The sequence below is a fragment of the Protopterus annectens genome, chromosome 1.part2 (genome assembly GCF_019279795.1).
Source record: "Protopterus annectens isolate FY-2018-M chromosome 1.part2, PAN1.0, whole genome shotgun sequence".
Lineage (NCBI taxonomy): Eukaryota > Metazoa > Chordata > Ceratodontiformes > Protopteridae > Protopterus > Protopterus annectens.
The window spans coordinates 484264285-484288563 of NC_056727.1; the positions used below are offsets into that span (position 1 = coordinate 484264285).

Consider the following 24279-nt stretch of genomic DNA (forward strand, 5'->3'; position numbering starts at 1 on the left):
GTATTGTCGGATGTCAGAAAAAGTTAATAACTGTATTTCTTGTGGGAAACAGATTCCTCATAGGGATTACCATTCACTCTGCATTCCTTGTTTGGGGCCTGAGCACGACGTTGTTGGGTGTCGCTTTTGTGCTACTTTTAATAAGCGTACTATTAAACGTCGGTTGGACTGTGCTAGGCTGGTGTTTGGTAAACGTTGTAATTACAACATGCCGTCGGATTCTCCGACGACTGGCTCTTCTAGGAAGCGCAGAGAAAAGTCTTTGCGGTCCAAGCAGGATGAGGCATCCGCTCCGGACGTCAGTCCTGTAGAACCACTGGCTGCTTCAGTGGCTCTTTCTGACAGTGTGCCTGAGTGTCAAGGGGAGCCTTTGTTGCTACAGGGGGTGGCTTCTCCTTTGTTAGGCCAGGTTGAGGGTGCTCCTCTGTTGTCTGTGGCTCCCTCCCCTCGTAGGGTGGTTAAGCCTCCTCCTTCTCTAGGCAGAGGCCAGTCTAAGTCTAAGTCTGCCCCTGCGGGTGCTTTTCCCCAGGGTCCAGCTCCTAGGAAGCACATGTTGAAGATGGCTGAGGATTTGATTACTTTAATTAGGGGTTCCATGCCTCCCCCTCAGAAGAGGCCCAGGGTAGAGACGGAGTTGGAGGGTTTGGTTCAGTCTTCCATTGAGTCAGATTCCTCTGTGGAAGACCTTCGGGATTTCCCTCCCTATTCTGATTCGGAAGCTGAGGATGCTTCTCCCTCTGCGTCCCCTCCAGAAGATTTTTCTTTCTCTGCAACTTTGCATTCCATGAGGGAACATTTCAAATGGGAGGGCCAGGATTATTCTGATTCTCGTAAAAGGCTGAGAGAATTTTGTTTTGCCTCAGCACAGGCCCTTGGCTATTCCTCCTGTACTGGATGTTGTTCAGGATGTGTTTTCTGAGGCTGCCCTTAACCCAGATTCTCTGCCTCCTGCCCCTGTTAAACCAGATAGATACTACAGGGCTCGGAAGCTCACAAGTACTTGTTTAAGAGCCCTAGAGCTGATCCTGAAACTATTTCTCAAGGCCCCAAGGGCGTTAAGGCCTCTGTGGTTAAGAATCCAGTTCCTCTGGACAAAGATGCTAGGGCCCTGGATAGGTGGGGTAAAAAACTGTATACCTCTTCTACTTTGGCTATGAGGGCTTTGAATTGTCAGTTTCATATGCTCAAGTATCAGAATTTTTTGTTAAGTCAATTGAAATGTAAAGTGGATGCTTTAGCTGAAGGTATTGACTGTAAGGAGCTTCAGGATTTAGTGCATGCTTCAGACCAGGTTGGGAAGCATTCTCTGCAGTGTGGTTTTGATGCTTTACAAGCTTCTTCCAGGGTGGCTGCTACTAGTTCTGTTGTTCGCAGACATGCCTGGCTTACAGGTCAGTCCTTATCGGAGCATGTTAAAGCTCGTATTATGGATGCTCCTTTGCAGTCTGATGTTCTTTTTGGCCCTCCTGTGGAATTAGTTTTGAAAAAAATGGAGGAAAAAGCTAAATCTATGCAGACAGTTAAGGACTTTTTGCAGGTTCAGCCTCCTAAGTTCAATAGGAATTGGCCTGCTAAGGGATGGTCGTTTCCCTCTTCGGATTTTCATTCTAGAGGCAAGTCGAGGCATGGTAGAGGTAGGGCTTCCTTTCAGGGCCCTGTTACTTCTAGGTCTTTCAGTTCCTCTACCCCTTCGGCTGGGAAGGGCAAGGGTCAGTCCTTTCGGAAGCAGACCCAATGACCTGTGTCTTCGGCTGCCGGACTCTGCTTTGCTGGCAGCTCCTCTGGGCGGAAAACTGGGACTTTTCACCGGGAATTGGCATTTGGTTACCCAGGACAAATGGGTGTTGGACATTGTAACTCGAGGCTACAAATTTTATTTTCACACTTTCCCGCCTTTCAACGGTATGCCGGATGTGCCTCATCAGCAAAAATTGGAAGCACAGGCACAGGTTTCTTCTCTGCTCCAGTTGGGAGCAATACAGGAAGTTCCTTCTGCGGAAAGGGGCACAGGGTTTTATTCCCGTCTTTTCTTAGTGCCAAAGAAGGGCAATACTTGGAGGCCCATTCTGGATTTATCCATTCTAAACACCTTTCTAGAAATTCAAGATGTTAACACTGCAACAGCTGTTGCCTATGCTGGGCAGGGATCACTGGATGGTGACTTTGGATCTCAAGGAGGCCTATCTCCACATTCCTATCAGGCCCAGTTGCAGGAAATTCCTGAGGTTTCGGACTGGGAATTTGCATTATCAGTTCTCTGCATTGCCCTTTGGCTTGTCTACTGCGCCCAGGGTATTCACGAAAGTCCTGGCTCCAGTAATAGCTTTTCTCAGACTACGGGGAATTCAGATTTATCCTTATCTGGACGATTGTTTGATACTGGCTCAAGACAAGCATTACTACTCCGACATCTGCAGTGTGTGATGACAGTTTTCAGATGCCTGGGGTATTCTGTGAACGAAATAAAGTCCAGTCTAGTACCCTCACGAGAGATGTGTTTTCTGGGTGTGAGTCTGAATACAGCGGCTCAGATGGCATTTCTTACCCCGGACAAACAAAGAAATCTTCACCTGTACTTCCTGCAGCTATCAGTCCTGTCCAGGCTGACTGCAAGGACAGTCCTTCAAGCCTTGGGGTTCATGGCATCTTGCATTCTAGTACTTCCCAATGCCAAACTGCATATGAGGAAGCTACAATGGTATCTCAAAAGCGTTTGGACTCAACACAGCCACGATTTGGACACTGTCATTCGGATTCTTCCTTGCATCCAGAAGGAATTTGTGTGGTGGGCTCAGGAATGTCACCTAAACAAGGGACTCTCTGTGACCCAACCAGAGGCGAGTCAGATATTAACGACAGACGCTTCGGAGTCAGCCTGGGGTGCTCATTTCAAAGGAAAATGGATTCAAGACCTTTGGCCCCCGGAGTTGCTTCACTTGCATATCAATATGAAGGAGATGCTGGCAGTTCAATTTGCCTTAAAAGCATTCAAGGATCTGCTTCGCCCGGGACTAGTGTTGATTCGAACAGACAACACAACTGTCATGTGGTACATCAACAAGCAGGGGAACTCATTCTTACCCTCTTTGCAGACAAGCAATGCTGTTATGGGAAACTGCTTTGGATCTGCACATCACTCTTCGAGCACAGTTTCTGCCAGGGAACAAAATTCGTTAGCAGATGTTCTGAGCAGACAAATGGTGGATCCTCACGAATGGAAGTTGGATCCTCAGGTGTTTCGTCAGTTGACCATGGCTTGGGGAACTCCAGACATAGATCTGTTCGCTTCTCCTCTGAATTTCCAACTACCTCTGTTTTGCACAAGGCTGTTTCATCCGAAAGCCTGGAAAATAGATGCACTATCCTTCAGTTGGAGCAACCTTCACGTGTATGCCTTTCCTCCTCTGCCTCTTCTTCCAAAAGTCCTGTTGAAAGTCAGGAGGGACAAACCGTGCATGATCCTTATAGCACCGGATTGGCCTCGTCAGCATTGGTACCCTCTGTTGAGGAGTTTAATTCAGGGGCCCCTTGGCCATTACCACGGATTCCTCACTTATTGTCTCAAGAAAACAATCATTTTCTCAATGTCAGGGTGCGGTCCCTGCACCTGACAGCCTGGCACATTCAGTTTTAGAGAATGAGGGCCTTCAGCTCCCTCAACAAGTTTTGGATGTTCTTTTGGAAGCCAGGCGTCCTAGTACTCGAAAAGTTTATGCTGATAAATGGAAGAGATTTTTCTTTGGAGTTCAGCTAAAGGCTTTGATGTCACATTGCCTGATTTGAGTTGTACATTGCAATATTTGACTATGTTATTGGACAAGGGTTTGTCTTTCTCTTCTATTAAAGTGCATGCTGCAGCTATTTCTGCTCACTATAATGGTGACCCTCCTTTATTTTCGCATCCATTGCTTAAACAGTTTCTTAGAGGCGAAGAATATAAGACCCCACGGAGGGCTCCTACTCCTACTTGGGATCTTAATTTTGTTTTGGAGAAGCTGACTCTGCCTCCTTTTGAACCTGCAGCTACGGCTGACTTGAAGTTGTTGTCTTGGAAGACTGCTTTTTTGTTGGCTGTTACTTCTGCTAGAAGGGTATCTGAATTACAGGCTCTCATGGCAGTGGAACCTTTTCTGATTTTTCACAGGGACAGAGTTTACTTGCGTGCTAATCCTACTTTTCTGCCTAAAGTGGTTTCTAATGTGGCATTGAACCAGTCTATACATTTGCCTACTTTTTGTGCTAACCCCCAAACTGAAGGGGAAAAAGTTTTGCATTCTTTGGATGTACATAGGCAGTTACGTTATTATTTGTTCAGAACCAAAGAGTTCAGAAGTTCTCATCAGTTGTTTGTTTCGTTTGCTGTGACTTCCCGTGGTAAAGCTGTTTCGAAACAAACTATTTCCAAGTGGATTGGCCATTGTATTGCTTTTTGTTATTCTCATCATGGTGAAGAAGTTCCAGTTGGGATCAGGCCTCATTCTACTAGGGCTACGCCACATCTACTGCTTTTTAAGAGGGGTAGCTACTAAAGACATTCTAGAGGCAGCTACCTGGAGTTCTGTACATACCTTTACAAAGCATTATCATTTGCCTCTTTATTCTAAGTCTAGGGCTGGGTTTGCCACTGCAGTCTTACAGGGCATGTCTGCAGCTCCTCAGGATATTTAGTTATCCGACCTCCCTTTTTGTTTTTTCCGTTGCTCTGGGATTCTACCCACTAGTCAGGACTGCAGCAATGGGAGACGAACATAGTACAGTTTTGTACCTACCATAAATGTAGATGTTCGAGGATCTCCATTGCTGCAGTCCAATTTTCCCTCCCTCCTTCCCCCTTTTCTTTTTAGATTGGGGTTTTTGGGTGGTGTTCTTTTTTTTCTGACATCTGAGGCAAGAAAGACTAAAGTTATGGTGTCGGTCATGCGCATTTATACTGACACCACGTCAGTCTCGAGCGCCATGACCGACGCCATATCTAGCCCTTTGGTATTCGGGCCGATGGAGGGCAGTGGAGTACCCACTAGTCAGGACTGCAGCAATGGAGATCCTCGAACATCTACATTTATGGTAGGTACAAAACTGTACTTTTTGAAAACTAAAATTATGACAAGAAAAAGATATGCAAACCTATCCTGTCATTAGCTGAGTCTTTAACAAAAAAAAAGCACAAAAACGTTTTTATTTTTGTAACATACCTCTAAAATGTCTTTTATTTTGACGCAAATTTTTGCTCTGTTCCATCTTAACCTTCCCTAAAACTGGTGGCTTTGGAAAAAAGATTGTGAATTACCCTTATAAATAACAACAACATTTAAATGCTACACTATCTTTCACCCTCAGCCAGTGCAATTTGAAGTAACATTGTTTTATCCCATCAATATCTTAAGTTAACAGTACCAACATACTGATTAAAAGATTTGAAAGGGGACGATCCAACCTACTTTCCTCTGTATAGCACACGTGTGTACCCAGCAAAATCGTCCAACTACCAGTTTGCTTACTTAGGGGGGTTCTCGTAGCGAATGAAAAGTGCTCTAATTGCTGCGTGTTCATGTAACAACCAACCAGGGCTTGGTGTGTCTTTATTTTCCTGGTTGCCGGAAGATTGGCTAATTCAGGATTTCTATTCGCGGGATTTCTTTACTAACTTAAATATCTTCAAGCTCTTGGTGCAGAGCTTTGGTACGTGCAGGTTCTCGTGTGTTGTGAAGTCTTAACGGAGATTTGGATTGGCACACATTGCGATTGGTGTTGACAGCTTGTGTGTCTGCGTGGGATTGTAGTGAGCATCCCGCGTGTGTATCTTCTGGCCGATTCCCATTTTCTTTGGCTGCAGAAATAATGCGATCTGGAGCCCATGTCGAACATCTATGAAGAGAAGGCAGCAATGATCGCCGCAGGAGAATTGCTGGAGTATGTTCCGTTCGGCCGGGACCACTGTAAACACCATCCGAACGCTTTGAACCTCCAACTTCGGCAGCTGCAACCGGCTTCAGAGCTGTTGTCCTCAGACGGAGCAGCGGGTTTAGTGGGCTGTCTTCGGGAAGTGACAATACACGAAAAGTTAAAGGTATTCTAGAGAAAGTTGTATTTTTGTGGTTTACATGAATATGTTAACTAGTCTCATGATTATGTCTTGCATGCTGCTTCACTTCTTTTGGTTTCTGCAGTAAATACTGCCAAGATGCTTGTGACTGTATAAAACATGCCAGCATCTTTGAATCCATACCCAGTCTTAACTATCCCTGCTTCTGACTCAAATTTTATCTCTGTCCCTCTTAATCTTTCCTAAAACTCTTGACTTTTGGAGAAAAGGTGAATTACGCTGAACAAATAATGACACTAATTAGAACTGCAGACTTACTTTACTTCACAAAATGTGTATTGGTTCACATTCTCTTATTATGTCAGTCTCTCAAGTCAGTGGTATTAATATTGTGAAAGTAGTTGAGATTTGCCCTTGATTGATTCAAACAAAGCTCTCAACCATTTATGTCCAATTTACAAGCAGTAACTTTTTTCCAAGCTATGTTAGTTCATAGGTGTGTACTAGGCTAATGGCACTGGAGCCTTTACAAACCTAGCCCATAGGATTATCCTGACATCACTGGGGTGAATTTTCTATTTCCCATCCACTCATAAAGGTTCTCTTGAAGAGGGCCAGTGATGTGCTCTGTTTGACATGTATGGAAAGTCTGTTCCATCGCGAGGGCAGTGTCTGGGTTATGAATTTGTCCCTCCAGCACGTTCTGTTGATTGTGATAATGAGGTTGTGGTCACTGGAGCGTGTAGTGCGGAGGGATTGGGATTTCTTTAGATGTAGCATTTCTAACAGAGCTGGATAAGACCTGGCTTTGTATGTCAAGCAGAGATCGCCCCTAAGTAGGCGATATGAGACAGAATAGTTGAAGTTTTTTTGAGTCTTTCCATATAGGACAAGTGTTTAAGGCCCATAATCTTAGCAGTGTAGGGCTTTGGTGATGGGTATTTATTATTTATCACTGGATGATGGGCATTGAGTGTGTTTATTTAATGTGACCTACCTCTTGTGTGTCATACGTGTTACTTTCTTTCTTGTGTTATTCTTTGATACCGCTGTTATCTACGTTATTTGTACTGCATTTCTCTCATGAGCTGACATTTTGTAATTTCATTTAGGCTGCACTTGTGCGGTCCTAAATGACAAAGTTTGTTTGAATTGAATATTTTCTGACTTCATTCCTCAGTGAATTGCCAGAAAAACAAAAACTGTATGAGGAACAGACCAAAAATATGAGATAAAAATCTGGACAGTTGAGAGGTGTGGTAACATATTTGTACTTGAACTGCAGTAGGGACTTGTGCTACATTTTGTGTAAAAACATGACATCTAAAACCCAATTGTCCTGGTTTTGTGTACCTCAAAGGGGATCTGGCTGTAAGTAAAATACTCCACCAAAAACACCTTAGCTACTATGCGACTCTGTGACAAAGCCTGGACACATTACCATAAAAACCACTATCACCCTAAACAAATATAAAACACTATGAAATAAAGTCAAAAAACTTATTACCTCAGACTGCAAAGCCCATTTCTCCACTCTTCAAACCAACCACACCACCAATCCCAAACTATTTTGGAAAGGAATCTCAACTCTCCTCAACCCAGTAAAAAAAGAAAACCATTGCCCCAACCCAGATGCCTCTGACATGGATTTAGCCATCCAATTTAACTCTTTCTTCATAGAGTCCATTAGCAAGCTAACATCGTCCTTCACCAACACCTCTACAACCCTACCTCAAGCGTGCCCCATCCCTTGCACCCAACCTCAGCCTTTCTGTATCAATCCCATCTCTATATCCACCATAAAAAACTTCTAAAATTAAAACCTCGTTCCAATGCCCCTGATGAAATTCCCTCCTACTTTCTAAAAGTAGCCACAGAAGCCATTGCTCTCCCTATCAGCATACTAATTAATCGGTCTGTCTCAAAGCCAGGTCCCCAGCTCAGGAAGAAAGCCTTTATTATTCCTCTCCATAAAGGTGGCAGTAATAATGACATCCCAAACTTTCACCCTATCCTCTATTTTAAGCTTCTTGAAAAGTTTGTACACCAACAACTCTTACCCTACCTCATCAATAATCAGCTTCTTACCCCCACACAACATGGCTTTAGACCAGGTCATAGTACCTGCACTGCGCTCCTCTCCTTCCTAGAAACAATCAACAAAGCTCGTGACTCCAGCCACTTCATAGCCACTCTCTTTTTCTTGACCTCTCTAAGGCATTTGACACTGTTTCCCACAACCTCCTTCTTGCCAAACTCTCTAAACTTAACCTATCCCCTTCCTCTACCCAGTGGTTCTCAAGCTATCTCACAAACTGGCAACAAGCAGTTAAATGGGAAAAAGCTACCTCACCCTTCCTTAATACATCCACAGGTGTCCCCCAAGGTTCCATTCTAGGCCCCCTATTATTCAACATATTCATAAATGATTTCTTCCAAGTCATTCCAAACTTCAGTCTCATCCTACATGCCGATGATTATGCTGTAATGTGTTACTCCCCTTCCATCACAACTCTTAATAATCTAACACAAGCCACATTGTCTTCCACCGAACAGATGCTAGACAACCATCTAGCCCTTAATGCAACCAAAACAAAACTTATGTTATTCAATGCATCCAAAACCTCTTCCCTAGACCAACAATCTTTCATAATTACCAACAAAAATAATAACCCCCAGAACTAGTCTGACACAAAATTAATAGGAATTATCATCGACAATCAACTAAAATTTGGCAAGCATCTGCAAGCAAATAACATACAAAAATTAGGTATGCTTTACCGCAACCAGTCGCTCTCTCTCTGTCCCACCACCAGGATTACATTATCTAATACATACCTCATATGGTGCGTCTAGCCTAACCAGCCTACAATCTTCCCTCAAAACAAAACTCTCATTTTGTTATAACAAAATATCGAAATTTGCAGCAGGTCATAGAGGCTCTTCCCACCACTGTAATTCCCTTCACTAATTAAGTTGGCTATAATTACCAAAGTTCCTCACATATACCCAGCTCATCCAAGCAGGCAAACTCATTCATAACCCATCTTTGTGCCCCTCCCTAGCAAATACCTTTGAAATGCATAAGCCAGATAGACTCCTAAGATCCAATTCCCAAAAACCTAATTAAATCGCATAAACCAACACATCCTGCTGGGACTCACTTGATGTCCTTCTCTCTTGCACACTTCTGGAACTCTCTCCCTTCTCCCATCCACACCACCAACAGTCTCTCCTTGTTATATGTTATGTAATATGTATTTGAATTTGAATTGTGTGATATGGATTTGTATATGTAGTTAACATTTAACTGAAATGTATATTATGGATTTGTGCTTTTTCTGTACTATGTATTTGTATTTCTCCAGAGCTTTTCTCCCCAGTACTCCATTGAAAACAGGCTACTTGTAGCCCAATGGACTATCCTGGAAAACAAACTGTAAATAAATAATGATATAACAATTAGTTTAGTGTACACCTGGGTTTGCTGCATACTCTGAGTAAACTTTGCTCAAGGTTGTATCCAGTCATATTCGTTGTACTTGACTAAGTAAAAATTTTTTTGGGCAGCTCTTGCTTTATGGTCACAACAGCAGGAAAAATCTACCATTCATGTGATGTCTAAGGGGCAGCATTTTAATTTGCTTTTGAACATGAGGGTGAGGAAAGCAGTATAAGGGAGTGTAAATTGAAAATCTGTGGCTTACTGGGTTATAGATGGGATTGGGAATGGAAGGCATGTGCATAGGTAACATGCAAGTATTACGGAAATATCAGTTTTTGGCCAGTCAAAATAGTTGCTGTTTAGCTGAAATTCATGAATATGGGTACCCGCTCAAGTTCCACACAGTTATTTTCTCTAATTTGACTTCATTTAGGACTCCTATTTCTTTCTCTTTGTCTACACTCTGCAACCTGCAGTCCAAGTAAATTGTTGGCATCTTCCCATTCTATAACCTTTCTCTCCCTAGTTATTTGCTCCCAATGCCTTGGTTGCTCTGCCAGTTTCATCCAGTAAATTCCAGCCCCTCTTGCCTATTGTTTGAATCCCTAATTGTAGTCATCCCTATCGGCAGGATCTCTTTTCTCCATTCCCTTGTTGGCTTAGTTCTTAAGATATTTTCTGCTACTTTATGAATATAATTCTTTATAAATATTCTCTTTAACGGTCTCCATCCAAAATCCAATCTCTCCTTGTTTCTTGAACTTCCCCCATTTCATCATCATCTCTTTCCACTTTGAATTAAAGTTTTCTGCTTGTGCTGTGTATAGGAGCCTTAACTGTGTTGCTGTGAAATGTCCCTTCAAATCAATCCCAATCCGTCCTATTCTATTGGAAGAATAAGCTTATCCCACTTGACTCATGCCGTCTTCCCCTTCCAAATAAAATCCTTCAGGTTGATAAAAATATACCTGGCCTTTGTATAAGACTAAAGAAACTAAAAACATTTTAACTACCTGTGTCTTACTATCGATATCCACGTAACGGAGCTTCCATTTTCTCAATTTTTGTATTATCTTTTGTTTGGTCTCTTCCCACATATCCTTAGCTGCCAAACTGGAATAATTTTTAATCCATACTCCTAAATACTTCATTTTATCATATCATACCCCCATAAGTATGGATATTGCTGAACTAATTCATATGCGAGTACATCATTTGCTGCTTTTGCCTTTGTTTTAGCTGCATTATTTTTTTTATCCTGAAACGATTTTGAACTGTCTCAGTATGTTCCACAACACCGTGGCATCCCTTTCTGGTTTTGTCAGGTATAAAATAATGTCATCTGCAAATGGAGCCATATTTTCTTCACTACCATACCAGTTATATCCTTGAATTTCTGAACCCCTTATTTTCTTTGGCAGTGATTCTAGATATAATGCAAATAACAAAGGGGAGAGAGGACACCCCTGCCTGGTTCCTCTGCTCAAGCAGAGATGATCAGAGAGGACCCCACCCACTTGAATTTTCACTTCTGACCCCTCATGTATCCTCTTAACCAACCTTATCATTTTATTAGGGAATGATTAGGGAATGCAAGTGCTTCCATTGCTGTGCTCATAAAGTCCCGGGTTACTCTGTCAAATGCTTTCTGTGCATCAAGACCCAGGAACAGCAGTGATATTATTTTACATTCTGCTTCCCTCTGGATCATCAGTGTACTGTTAATGTTGTCAAATGTATGCCTCCCCAAAACCACATTGGCCCATATCGATCAATTTTGGCAACACTTTTGCCATTCTTTTAGCTATTATAGGCATAAGCACTTTATAATCCTGGTTTTGTATTGAAATGGGCTTGTAAGAAACTGAATCTGATGGATCTTTAGCCTCTTTAGGTATTAAAGCTACCACCACTTTCTTCCAGGATGCTGGTACTTTATCTTCTCTTAAAATACTGTTAAACAAAACATTCCAGATCTTTATCAGTTTTTTTCTCTCCTAGCTTCCAAACTTCCAAAGGAATACCATCTATTCCTGGGGACTTTCCTGTAGATTGGTTATACATCACAATTTTTATTTCATTACCTACTTTCCCAGCTGTTAGTAATTGAGCCTCTTCTACCTCTAACATTGACATAGTTAATTCTTCCATAAACATTTCTATTTGTATCTTTTCTTGAGTTCCATATTTCTCTGCTCTATACAGACTTTCATAGAATTTCCGAAATATGTCTAATACATCTACAGGATCTCTTGTTACTTTCCTTGTTACAAGCTCCCTATGCTTGGTGACAGCCCTTTATACTTTCTATTGCCCGAGTTGTTGTGCTGTAGAGTTATTATCAAAAAACAATTACTTAACAGCAATATTTCTAAAGTCCTGTACATTATCGAGGTAATCCATTATTTTCTGTTATCATTTTGCAGTTGCTTGTCTTGTTCTGTGAGATTTCCCCCTATTTTGCAGTGCGTTAACATTTCAGTCCCTCTAAATAATTCTTGGTACTTCTTAACCATATCTCCCTTTTATTTTCACCCTATTTTTAAACTCCATTTTAATTTTATCCCACATCCTAGCTATATTTTCAGAAGAAATTTCTGTCTTCTTTAATAGCTTCTGAATAATTTCCACTCATTCCTAAATTCCTCTCTTTTCAACAGGTAGGTGGGAAGTGATGGATTTTTATTTCATTATCCTGTGTTTTTATTTTAGTTATTATTGGCATATGAGCTGAAATAGTTATTGGATGCATAGCAAGACCTTCAGTTAAATGCACTTGTTCTGTAAAATGTAAATTGCCTAGCCTAGTTTTTGTAGCTTGGGGAATATGTAAATTCACTCAACTCCTAGTAGTGAATTCACATCTTCCATGCCAAATATTTTCATAAATTTCATTTAAAATCTATCCTTTTTATATTTTTATCTTCTGGGCCCCCCAGGCACATCTTCACTGTTGCAAGTCAAGTTCCAGTCTCCACGTACAACTAATATTCCTTGCTGAAAGCTGAGTGTTTCTCCCAGATTTTTCTCAAGCTCCATTATAGCGGTTTTCGGTGGCATATAAATACATGCCAGTGTCCTCTTCCTCCCTTGCCAGTAGCCCTTTAGTACTACAATCTACCATTATTGTCTTTTTTATCATCTTCTATTATGATTTGAGATCCTCTTGCAGTTACTGTAAATACTTCTCTCTTCCTTTGCCCCAGGTATTCCACGGAATAGCCATCATGAAAACCTTTCTATATCAAATTCACATGTTCGGTTCTTTCCAAGTATGTCTCCTTTAGCATGACTATTTGCATTCTACATTTTTTAATATAATTCATTACTGTTTCTTTTTTGTATTTTATATCTGAGACCACTAATGTTTAAAGACATTATAGAAAGCATTACGTTCTTGAAAAATTATTATTCCCACCTTTTATGTATACAGCTTTTTTGTTAAATGTCTATTCTATCTTTTGTGTTACACATGCATGTTTGTCATCTCTGTTTGAGCCTATGTCACATTTTGTAGAACTTTTTGTTTTACTGAAAACCCTCAAAAGTACACACCCCAATACTCCCTAAAACCTATTGATTTAATAACACAAAAACTATGTACATCTTCAAATGTTGAAGTTTTACTCTCCTAATATGAGCAAATGTTTCAAACTGACAGCCACACACATAGACTTGAACTAATTTAAAAGGAGGGTTATCCATGCTAAGACTCATGGTGTGGTTTGTGGTTCTATAAGTGCCATCTGGTTTTGTCTTCTCTCTATAGTGCTCTCCGCTGGGAAAACACTTGAATCCTTTCAGAGAACATTTTCTCCAAGCCATCTCTCTTTAGTGGAGTGTCTGATAGAGACATGAGAACCAACCACAAAACTGCTTAATAGAAAAAAAGCCTTATAATATTCCGTATTCTTTTTATTTACTTGCTTTCACTTAAAACTTGTTACTAGTTTCAGGTAATGTCCGTAACTCAGTCATTCCCCTATGCAAGAATGAGAAAAAGAACACTAATTTTTCTTTTGTCATGCTCTTCATTTTTTACATTGCAGTGCCTACATTTCTTAAAATTGAACAAGGAGAGAGAGAGAGAGAGAGAGAGAGAGAGAGAGAGAAGGGAGCAAGAAAAAAACAGGAACAGCTATTTACATTAGTTACCCCCATTACACTTAAAAAAAAAAACAAACTGAAAACACTTTACTTGAAAATTGTGCACTATTTGAATAGTAGTATTAAAAATTTGTTTTACCTTCCCCTACTCTTCTTTCCTGAGTAGTTTTCCGAACATTAATGACATGAAGTAGGGGACGCTAAAACATTTGTCCTTCAAGTTTAACAAATGATTTTCTTGTTCGGTCATGTTTCACATATGTAATTATTGCTTTATAATCTCACATTTCAGTTTCCAGGTTACTGATTTTCTTCTCCAAGCGTTAATGACGTGAAGTAGAGTATATTTTTAGAGTCCCCTACAAGTTTAACAAAGTCTAAGAAAGTCAAATTTTTCCGGATTTTCTTGTTCTGTTCCTGTTCATCTCCATCTCCCAAACCCTGCCTCTGATTCATTTACAACATACTCTCAATTGTTCTAGTCAACTTTTGTGCTTTTTTCTTTCTTTCAAACATTTTCCATTGAAACACTGGAAGAGGTTTCACAGCATAGTCTCTCTGTGGTTGTTATTACCAGAAGAACAAGAAGCAGAATCTCCTTCTGTTTTGCAGCTCACTTTTTGTTGGACAGACTTTTGTATTTCTTCCTTAGCATGTACTTCATCAACAAATTATTTTGTTCCTCTGGGGAAAAGTATTTTGAAGATGACAGAGTACAGCAGTTTGAATCTCGTCCCTGCTTCTCAACATTCCGTGAATAATGTAATAAATTTATTCCTCTTCTGCACAGTGTACAATGAGTAGTCATTCTCCACAAACACTCTGCTGTCTCACACTTTAGTACTTTATCCTTCTGCCACAGTTTTGTCAGAATAAACTCCTTCTGCTGGCAAGAGTGCATCTTCTTCATTCACTGTTAAAGTTCTAGATTGTTTTCTCATAGCCAGGTTTGGAGTATACGCACAATGTGCCCTTTCAATTAACAATTACTGTTGTGGAATACAAGTCCAGTTACTTATTTGTGCTTTCATAAAATTAATGCAGTCTGTTCCTTCCAGCTTCTCATGTGCAACAGAAAATCTCAGGTTTTCCCCATATGCTCTGTCCTCTAATTGTATTATTTTTTGAAACCTCTCTTCTTGTGCAGTCTCATATTTAGATAGTCTTTTTTTCATTTTGGCCTCTGAGTTTTGCAGTTTTGTCACCTTATCTGAATATCTGTTTAAAGCTTCTTCCATTTTTCCAGCCTTCTATTCTTTGAATTGATCCACTCCATCAGTGTTGTATTTATTTTAGTCAGATCTGTGTGCGGTTGCCTTATACTTTCCTCTAGGGTACTGGAAGCCCTGTCTGGAGCCTGCACTGCTTTTTGCTGAACAACTACAGTACTTTTCTCAGTCAGTGTTTTTTTGTCGCCTTTTGTAGCTGATTTTCCTTAAAGTCCTCTATTTCTTTTTTCTGGCATCCAGGCAGTGCACTTACCAGACAGCTAATGAAATTTACTCAGAAATCTAGGTCCACTGGCATTCACTGCTAAGTTTCTGTTTTCACACGGGGAAAGCTATAATTAAGCTGTTACTCCATGTGCAGCTATCTTGGAAATATTCATATTGAGATTTGTTAAGATAGGAATGTCACTCGTCCAGTCAGGTTGAAACAGACAAGCAGCGTTCTGTTCAGGTGGGTTCTGTTCATGCAGCTTTATTATGTACAAATGCATCAGGATTAAGGCTTAATGACTTTAACTTGGATAAACTTCTAAACAGACTAGCTATTACACTCATTCATGCTCACTCTCTGGCTTCACTCTCAAAATGGCACTGAAGCTAGCATGTGCTTGCTGTTTTATATGCACATGCTGTCCTTGAAATGCTTTGTAAAGGTAGAAAACACACACACACTATTCTACATCCTCCCGCTTTGAGAAATAAGTCATGCAATATTGACAACATTAATTGAATGCAATTGATGCATATGATTCTTTGTCATGCAATTACACAGAGAATAGGCAATTATGTCCAGGTTGCTGTGTATTTCACACTAGGTCCGGAAGTGCAACCAAATCATGTGACACAGATATTAGAATTAGGTCTAGCAACTGGGGCTGTCTCTGCTGAATGTTCAACTTAAAGGACATCAGCAGCATAATCAGGAATGGAAGTAAAGTCAAGACACTTTCTGCAACAGGAATATTGTCTGGATTGCTCTGAGATGTAGAGTCTGTATCACAGGAACAATGCTGTGATTTTGATTTTGATACAGGAAGATGTCTGTGGTTTCTCCTGTACTCCACACCCTCAGATCCTACAAAGTAGGATCTCTGCTTGGCACATATACCTGTTAGTTGACCAGTCCGGTCAAAACCTTTAGCAGTTTGTATCCTCACTGCCTCTCCTTCTTTCATGGATGAAGAAATCTGCTCGATTTATCATAACTGGACTTCTGGAAAGAACCCTTTCTGAATAGTAGGCTCTGATTGATTGTTTTGCTTTAGGCCTCAACAAACTGGAACTGATGGGCACTGTTGTTCTGGTTTGCCTAGGTAGAAGTCTCTGAGCAGGTGAGCCAAGTATGTCATCATGGGCTATGTTTTGAGATTGAGTAAATTCAAAGAGACATCAGTATTATCATGCTTCGACTTCTGCAGTAATTGCTTTGCACTCTGTACTCCACGTTCAGCTAGTCCATTTGACTGTGGATATTCTCAACGACTAGTAACATGTACAAAGTCCCATTCTTTTGCAAATTTATGAAACAGCTGACTACAATTGGGTACCATTGTCAGAAATAACTTTGTGTGGACTACCATGGACTGAGAAATGACGTTTCAACTTTGTGATAACAGCAGTGGATGTTAGATTAGGTAGTAAATCAATCTCAAACCAGTTTGAATAAGTGTCTAGCAACACTAAGTAATGCTGATTATTCCACTTGAATATATCCGTGGTTTAGTACTATTGCATGCTGAACAAGAAAGTACTTTTATCTATGTCTTTTACTAGCAAAGGCCAAAATACTAGTCCTGTCATTCTTCTTTTGATAGATTCAGAACCTGAGTGACCACAATGCAAAACCTGCTTCCTTACAACATGAATATATCCAGAAACAACAGTTTTAGAACCTTTGAAAATAATGCCGTCTTCCATCAACATCTCATCTCTGTAAGGAAAATAAGTTTGCACTTCAGGTGGTACACTAGATCGCTTTGATGGCCATCCAACACTAATGTAGTGGTTGAGCTTTTGCAAAATTGGACCAGTCTTTGTATGATTTCTCAGCTCATCAAGTCTTGTGGTAGAAAAATTACGCATTTCCATGACATCAAAGTAAAAATTCTCCGCATTAAGCTGTTCGTAGTATTTCTGGGCAATCAGGATAAGGTTATCAACCAGATGAAAAGAAGTTTGCCTTTTGTATAGACCATTTTGAAGTTGTACTTTTGCAATTTGAGCATCATTCTTTGTAATCTCGATGAAACCGAATGCATGTACTTCTTTAAAGTAGTGACTAGAGGTTTGTGATCAGTTTCGATCTGAATTGCTCAACCATAAATGTAATCCTGAAACTTTGACCATGCAAATACTATTGGCAAAAGTTCTTTCTCAATTTGAGCATATTGCATTTCAGTTTGGGTAAGAGTTCTAGATGCATAGCCTACTGGTCTGCTTTTTTGAAGAATAACTGTGCCAAGACCAACTTTTGAAGCATCACATGAAAGAGTTACTGGTTTATTGATGACATAGTATCTTAATGTAAGTGGGGTGGCAGTTTTCTGCTCAAGGTCTTCAAATGCTCTCTGGTGCTGTTCCAGCCATGACCATGTAACATTTTGTGCTTTAGCTCTCTTGAAGGTGCTGTCAACTCACTTAAGTCTGGTATAAACTTGCCTAAATAGTTGACCATACCAAGAAAACGAGCTTGAACATTGTCTGGTGCTGGCATCTCAAGAGTGGCTGCTTGCTTGGACGGGTCTGGTTGCAAGCCAGTGCTAGTAAATAAATGACCTACATATGTAACTTCTGGTAGTCTGAATTTGCACTTCAGAGGATTGAACTTTAAGTTCACTTCATGTAGTGTGTCTAGAACTTTCTTAAGATTTCTGTAATGCTCTGCTTCACCGTTGCCTCCAACAGATAAATCCTCTAGTATTCTAGTACAAGGATAACATGAAAAAATTTCCTCCATTGCATGCTGAAAGACTTTACTTACATAATTTATTCCAAATGGCATTCTAAGGAATCTGTATCTTCCAAATGGGGTACTGAAAGTAGTCCGTAATGAAGATTTGCGATCAAGTATCACTTGCCAAAATGAACTTTTGCATCCAAGACAGAAAAAACAGTGGAATTTATCAGGGCTGAGACTTCCTCAACTGTGGGCATAAGATGATGAGGTGTCTTTAATGCTTTGTTCATATTGCTTGGATCAATGCATATTCTGATGTCGTCTGAGCCTTTTTTTTTTTTTGGGCTGCTACCATGGACAACATCCATTCAGTTGGTTCCATAACTGGACAAATTGCATCTTGCTGCACCATTTTATCCAGCTGAGCTTTGACTTTATCCTGTATAGCTATCGGAACTTGCTGGTATATCCACTGGACTGACCTCTGTGTTTAACGTCATAGAATACACAACTGGAAGTTTACCTAACTAGTCATCGAAAACATCAGCATACTCTGGGAAAATACTATTACTGAAGCTGTAACGGAGATGTGCTTATATTCATTCTCAAACTGTCTCGGAGACCCAATAATAACTGCACAGGTCTTCGAACTACATAGAATAGTAAGATGTAGTAGTTCCTAGCAGAATAACATGAAAGCACTACTGAGCCTTAGGTTTGAATTTCTTCACCTCCATAAGGAACAAGTTCGCACAACTGGCCATGTTATGTTGCTAACTGGCTCTCACCTTAGCAAATGTGTCTGCTGACATAACATTACACTTTGAACCATTGTCTAGTTTGAGCTCAGTGGATTTACCATTGATCTGGACAGTACAAAATACTTAATTCTTTGCCAGTAAATTTACTGCATCAACCTTTTCACCAATTACTGACGCACCATCTACATAGAAAGTAGAGTTGCAGCTCTCTCTATGGTCAACCTGCTATTTTTTAAGTGACCCTTCCTTCTTTATAACCGTGTGAGGTTTACCTGATTTGCCAACATTTTGAAAATGGTTCAACTTTTTACACTTGTGGCATTACTGACCAAATGCTAAGCATGCTTTCTCTTCTAGACTCTTGATTTGGCACCACAATTGCCACAGTTAACAATAAAGCTCAATTTGTGTTTTGCTGACACCCTTGTACTGCACTGAGCATGTACTTTTCTTAGAACTTGTTGGAAAACTATGTTTTACCTGGGGAGCCTGCAGGGGTGGTAGGTGCCATGTGCTTAGGCCTGCTTCTGCTAGCCACGTGTTGCATACTGTCTACATTTGCTCTGAAGCCTGCTGAAACCATGTTTTTATCACTTGCAAGCATACTCGTGCGCCTTTCTGTACCTTCATGGATTTGACAAATCTCAACAGCTTTGCTCTGCGTTGAATCACTGACGGAAAGCAAAATCTTTCTCATAGCAGCACTATTAATACCACACACAAGCCTGTCCTGTATTAATTCATCTCTTAAGTCACCAAACCTACATGTTTTAGCTTTGTTTTTCAGGTCAGTAGTATAAGCTGCAAATGATTCCCCTTGCTTTTGATGTCTTGTGTAAAACAAATGCCTCCCTAATGTAACATCTCTCGGGTTGCACATTTCCTTGAATTTCCATTTCAAACACTTGGGGGGGCTTCCCTTAATTCAGTCTGTACAACAATATGACTGTTTTCACCTTCTCCTTCATATAGTGCTGGTGCGTACACAAATGAATGCTCTCTTTCAATGGCCTCTGACCCCAGCTAGGTTTAACAAAATGATTGCCCTGGTGTGTGCATCTTTGTCAGAATAAGTTGCTTATATAAAAGTATCTTACCGTTGCTCATATATTCTCCAGTTCTCTGCAATATTCTGATCAAATACAAGTGGTCCTGCTGTTTAAAATGCCTCTGCCATATTAACACATGCCAGTGAAGGCTTTGGTGCAGCAGTTAGCTGTGCCGCCTCACAGCAAGAGGTTCTCTGGTTACATTCTCGGCTGGGGTGCATTCGGTGCGGAGTCTGCATGTCCTTCCTGTGGTCGTGTAGGTTTCCTCCGGATGCTCTGGTTTCCTCCTGCATCCCAAAGACATGTTGTAGGTGGATTGGACACTCTAAATTGGCCCTGTGTGCATGTGTGTGTGCCTTCTGTGGAAGGTTGGGCTCCAGGCTGGCAACTCGATACTGTAAAAACTCCACTGCCAATCATGAGCGGACAGGTGATCCATTGTGGCGATCCGTAACCGGGGAAAAAGCCAAAAGAAGAAGTGAAGGCTTTTGCAAATATGCACGAACACACACACACACACACACACACACACACACACACACACACACACATGTATACATATGCAAGAAATTTATGCCAGTACTTGTAACTATGCCCAGTAGCACAGCAAGCCTCTGAATAACTGAACTTTGCGCAACAAGTCTCTCTGGCACAAAAATACTCTTGAAATTACTGTACTGTAAGAAATCCCCTCCTTATAAATGTAAGAAACATTTCAGACTAACTGCACTGTGTGAATAAACTGGGTAGAAGAAGCTCAGAATAAAAGCATTTTGAAGTAAATGCACTTTGTGAATAAACAGTACACAGCACACTGAAACTTCCCTAAATGGCTGTACTTTGTTAAATAACACTCTACAGTGCAAGAAACACTCTGTAATGGTGGCACTCTGCGAATAGACACACCCAGCATAAGAAACCTTTAGGAATGGCTGAATTTTGACTGCACTTTACGAAATAGTGTCACTTGGCACACAAACTCTTTGAAATAAATGCACAGTAATAAGCACACACTGTAAGCACTTTTACACACTTTGAGATACTTAGAATATCTCTAGTTAATGCCCTTAATAGCTTCAGTAAATGTGAAACTAGTTTATGTCAAAACACAGTACTTTGCCAAAAAAATGCAGTTGCCTTGCTTAATATGCCCTTTTTTGCCCTTATTATATTAATTTTGCTTGTTTAATCTTTTTTTCCATGCCCATTATACTTTTCTTGTGCTTGTTTTACTCCTAAGCATGCTCATTTTACTTTAGACATGCTTGTTTTTCAATTCCGAGGTAATTCCAAACCCCTTATTTGGTTTTCTGATAATCATTTTATCAAATATTTTAATTTTAAACATCTCGTTTAATAAACTTTTCTGTGCCTCTCGTTTGCTTAATGCGTTTTGTGCCACTCTAATGCTCCTTTTTATTTTTTTTTATAAATTGTTTGTGCAAGTTTTTGTTACCTTTGGTTAGTTTCTGGCCCTTAATTGTATTCTGTTCTCTTAGTTTACCTTCACTGTTCACTGTAGCTCATGGCTGTGAAAAGCGGTCTCTGGAATCCCGGTTCTGTTGCCATGTTGCTCGTCCAGTCAGGATGAAACAGACAAGCATTTGTAGGTTCTGTTCAAGCAACTGTATTGTGTACAAGCACGTCAGGATTGAGGCTTAATGACTTTAACTTAGATAAACTTATAAACTAGCTAGTACACTCGTACATGCTCACTCTCTGGCTGCACTCTCAAAATGGCATTGAAGCTAGCACGTGGTTGCTATTTATATGCACATGCTGTCTTTGAAATGCTTCTTAAAGGTGCGACACACATACACTATTGTACAGGAGATTCATATAAAAGGGATGGAAGTTGGAGGGTGATGGCTGTGGAATTCTGACAGACTCTCAGAAAACTGTTCACTCTGTATAATGATCCTAGTTTCCAGTACTTTTTTTTGATGGCCTGGAGCAGGTGGTTGATCGTATTTAAATTTGTTGTCAAGTAAGTCTTGGAGTAGCTTCGCATACATTGTGGTATGCATTTAATTTTTTTTGCTGTCTCATGACAGAATTACTTACTTGAGTTGGCCCAGGTTCTTCAGGCATTAAAGTTAACCGTGTTAGACAGAGTTTAAATATCCATTTGTGTGTAGAAATGGAAGTACATGGTTTCTTTTTATTGACTAGAAAAATATACCTTAAAAAATGCCAGTGGGCTGTTCTTTTGCATAGTGTAAGAACTATACTTTGGGGAAGGACTATGTATGTGCTTGTCTATGTTTTAAGTGTTAAATTACTTGTAGTAGCATTTCTTGGTTGTTAATGTAGGTCAGAAGATTAATAAATCAAGGCAAGCAAAAATGTTGCCAAAAGTGAAAATTGCAAAATGGTAATTTAAGTTCATGACTTGTATGCTTACAATTTTCATTGTTTAAACCTATGTATTAACTCTATATGATTTACCTAATGCTCAAACGTTTTATTGAATGGGTATTTTTTGTTGCCATATGATGGGGTTGTGCCCGAAAATGTTCAAAAGACCAATCTACGTACCCAGTTAACCAAATGTCAAATGAATAAGTAAGTAAAATTCTCCTTTAGTATAGAGTTAGGGTACAATAAAGATCACTGAGTAGATTCATTAATGCCTACACTGTGTACACGGTCTGTATTCAAGAAAAGCCCTACCACATTTCTTTGTGCTTTTTAGTTCACTAAGAAAGATTATACTAAGTGTACATGTAATCTGCACTTTGTGGCAATGTTTATGCATCCTCCTCAATATTTAAGGCTGTAGGAAAACTAAAATTTAGGAGGAAGAAAGTCCGAGATCTGCTTATATTGTCTTCGCTCATAATGGTGTACACTTAGTGTAGACGTTAATGAATCCCAAGGTAGAAATTAAGGTAAGCAAACATGATAATATAAAAAATAAAACTCTGTAGTAAACCAAACCTCACTTTAATGTAGCAAAATAATCCAGTAAGCGCTTTGTCTCTTAACACTGAGACTTCATCAGATTGAATTAAATATAACCAACATTTCATTTAAATACTTTAAATGTGTCACATGGCTTTGCAGGTTTAATCCCTTAACCCTTTCCTACTCCGGTATGCCACAAAATCTTCCCTGCTGTTTAAACATGGAGGATGACATGCATTTAATCTAACCTCCAATGAATATTCCAGCCATCCAAGTTCTTCTTCAGCATGAAATAACTTTTCAAGACCAGTGATAGCACCCAAAAACTATAAATTTAAAGTCAACGATACAGTTTCCCATTTTATAATGTTTGCCTAAGGCATTGGTCTCATTACCAATTTTAACTGCTCTTTTGTGTTCATACATCCTTTTGTACAATTCCCTACTAGTACGTCCCGCATAAAATGCCCCACACGGCTTGCAAATAATTAGATACACAACATATTTCGATTTGCATATGTAAATGCTATTAATGTTGATTTTAAAATTATTTACTGTAATTTCACTGATTCCGTCATAAATTAGATCACAAAAATTACATGCAAAGCATTTTCTCATACTTCCACTGATGTTTGAAGGCCTAGCATTAAGCTGACTTTGAAAAAAAAATTTGAAACTCCTTTTTTACACACAAACCTAGGACCCTCTCCTACTGCTTTGAAAACCTCTTCATTACTCTTTAATATGTTCCAATTGGTATTAATAATTTGATTGCTTCAGAATCAACACTATTAGAAGTTTGCATAGCAGTTCTATAGTCTTTGGTGGCAGTTCTACACGGTTCACTGACAGTTTTCCTGATTTCACTAATCTCATCAACTTTGTTCATCACCAACTCTTTGGAATAACCTCTAGCTACAAACTTACAACATAAATTTTCACTTTCAGTGGTAAAATCCTCATCGTTAGTAGTTAGTTGGTGGACCCTCATTAACTGACCTTTTACAATAATTTTCTTATGTATGCTTGGGATGCATACTAGAAAAATATAAGTATGCATTATTCTGCACATTTTTTTTTTTTTTTTGTTTATTTTAGTTGACAACTTCCCTTTGTCCTGATACACTTACATCCAAATAGGACATGCTCTTATTGTCCCATACTGATGTAAACTGTAAGTACAGACCCCATTGATATAAGCTATAAACGCTCTGAAGGGCTCGGTACCTCCTCTCCATACAAGAAAAAGGTCCTCAATAAAATGTTTGTAACGGACAATATTGTTTTTAAATTGGTCAACGTAAATATACATTTTTTTCTCAACCATTCATAAAAATATTGGCATAACAGGGGTGCCATCACTGCATCCATTGCCACCCCGTTTATCTGTTGGTAAATATCATCCTTAAACTTGAAATAATTATAACTCAGGATAATATCTAACATTTCCATTAATAAACTGATCGTATTGTTGGAAAAAAATCCTGAAGTCAAAAGCTCTAACCCAACTACTTCCATTCCCTCGTCATTGGGAATTACTGTATATAATGATTTGATATCCAAGGTGACCATTAAATCAGAATCTAAAATATTGACTTCTTTTAAGTTAATAAAATCAAAGGTATTGCTAATATATGAATTGCTTTTCACCACCACTTTTTATAAATGCTTATCAACAAAAATAGAGAGGCGCTCTATCTTGGTACCTTCACTGGCCACAATGGGTCTCAACAGCGGGTCATCCATATTTTTGTGGATCTTGGCAAGGGCAAAAAATCCTACTAAATTTTGGTGATGCATTGTTAATATATCTCTTGATTTCCTCTTGTTATCCTACCTGTA

The 24279-nt window shown here is 39.7% G+C and overlaps 1 protein-coding gene and 1 long non-coding RNA gene across 2 annotated transcripts in view; one reads left to right on the forward strand and one right to left on the reverse strand.

Moving 5' to 3' along the window:
• LOC122789738 overlaps positions 1 to 5524 on the reverse strand; it is a 40653-nt gene extending 35129 nt beyond the window's left edge. Inside the window, exon 1 of the long non-coding RNA XR_006362870.1 lies at positions 5193 to 5524. This is a non-coding gene — a long non-coding RNA (uncharacterized LOC122789738). The remainder of the gene's footprint in view (positions 1 to 5192) is intronic.
• Positions 5525 to 5549: 25 nt separating this feature from the next.
• Positions 5550 to 24279, forward strand: part of ANAPC1 (anaphase promoting complex subunit 1) — a 3613296-nt gene continuing 3594566 nt past the window's right edge. Inside the window, exon 1 of the mRNA XM_044060160.1 lies at positions 5550 to 6067. Within this exon, the coding sequence (XP_043916095.1) occupies positions 5855 to 6067 (213 nt within the window). The 5' untranslated portion in view covers positions 5550 to 5854. The remainder of the gene's footprint in view (positions 6068 to 24279) is intronic.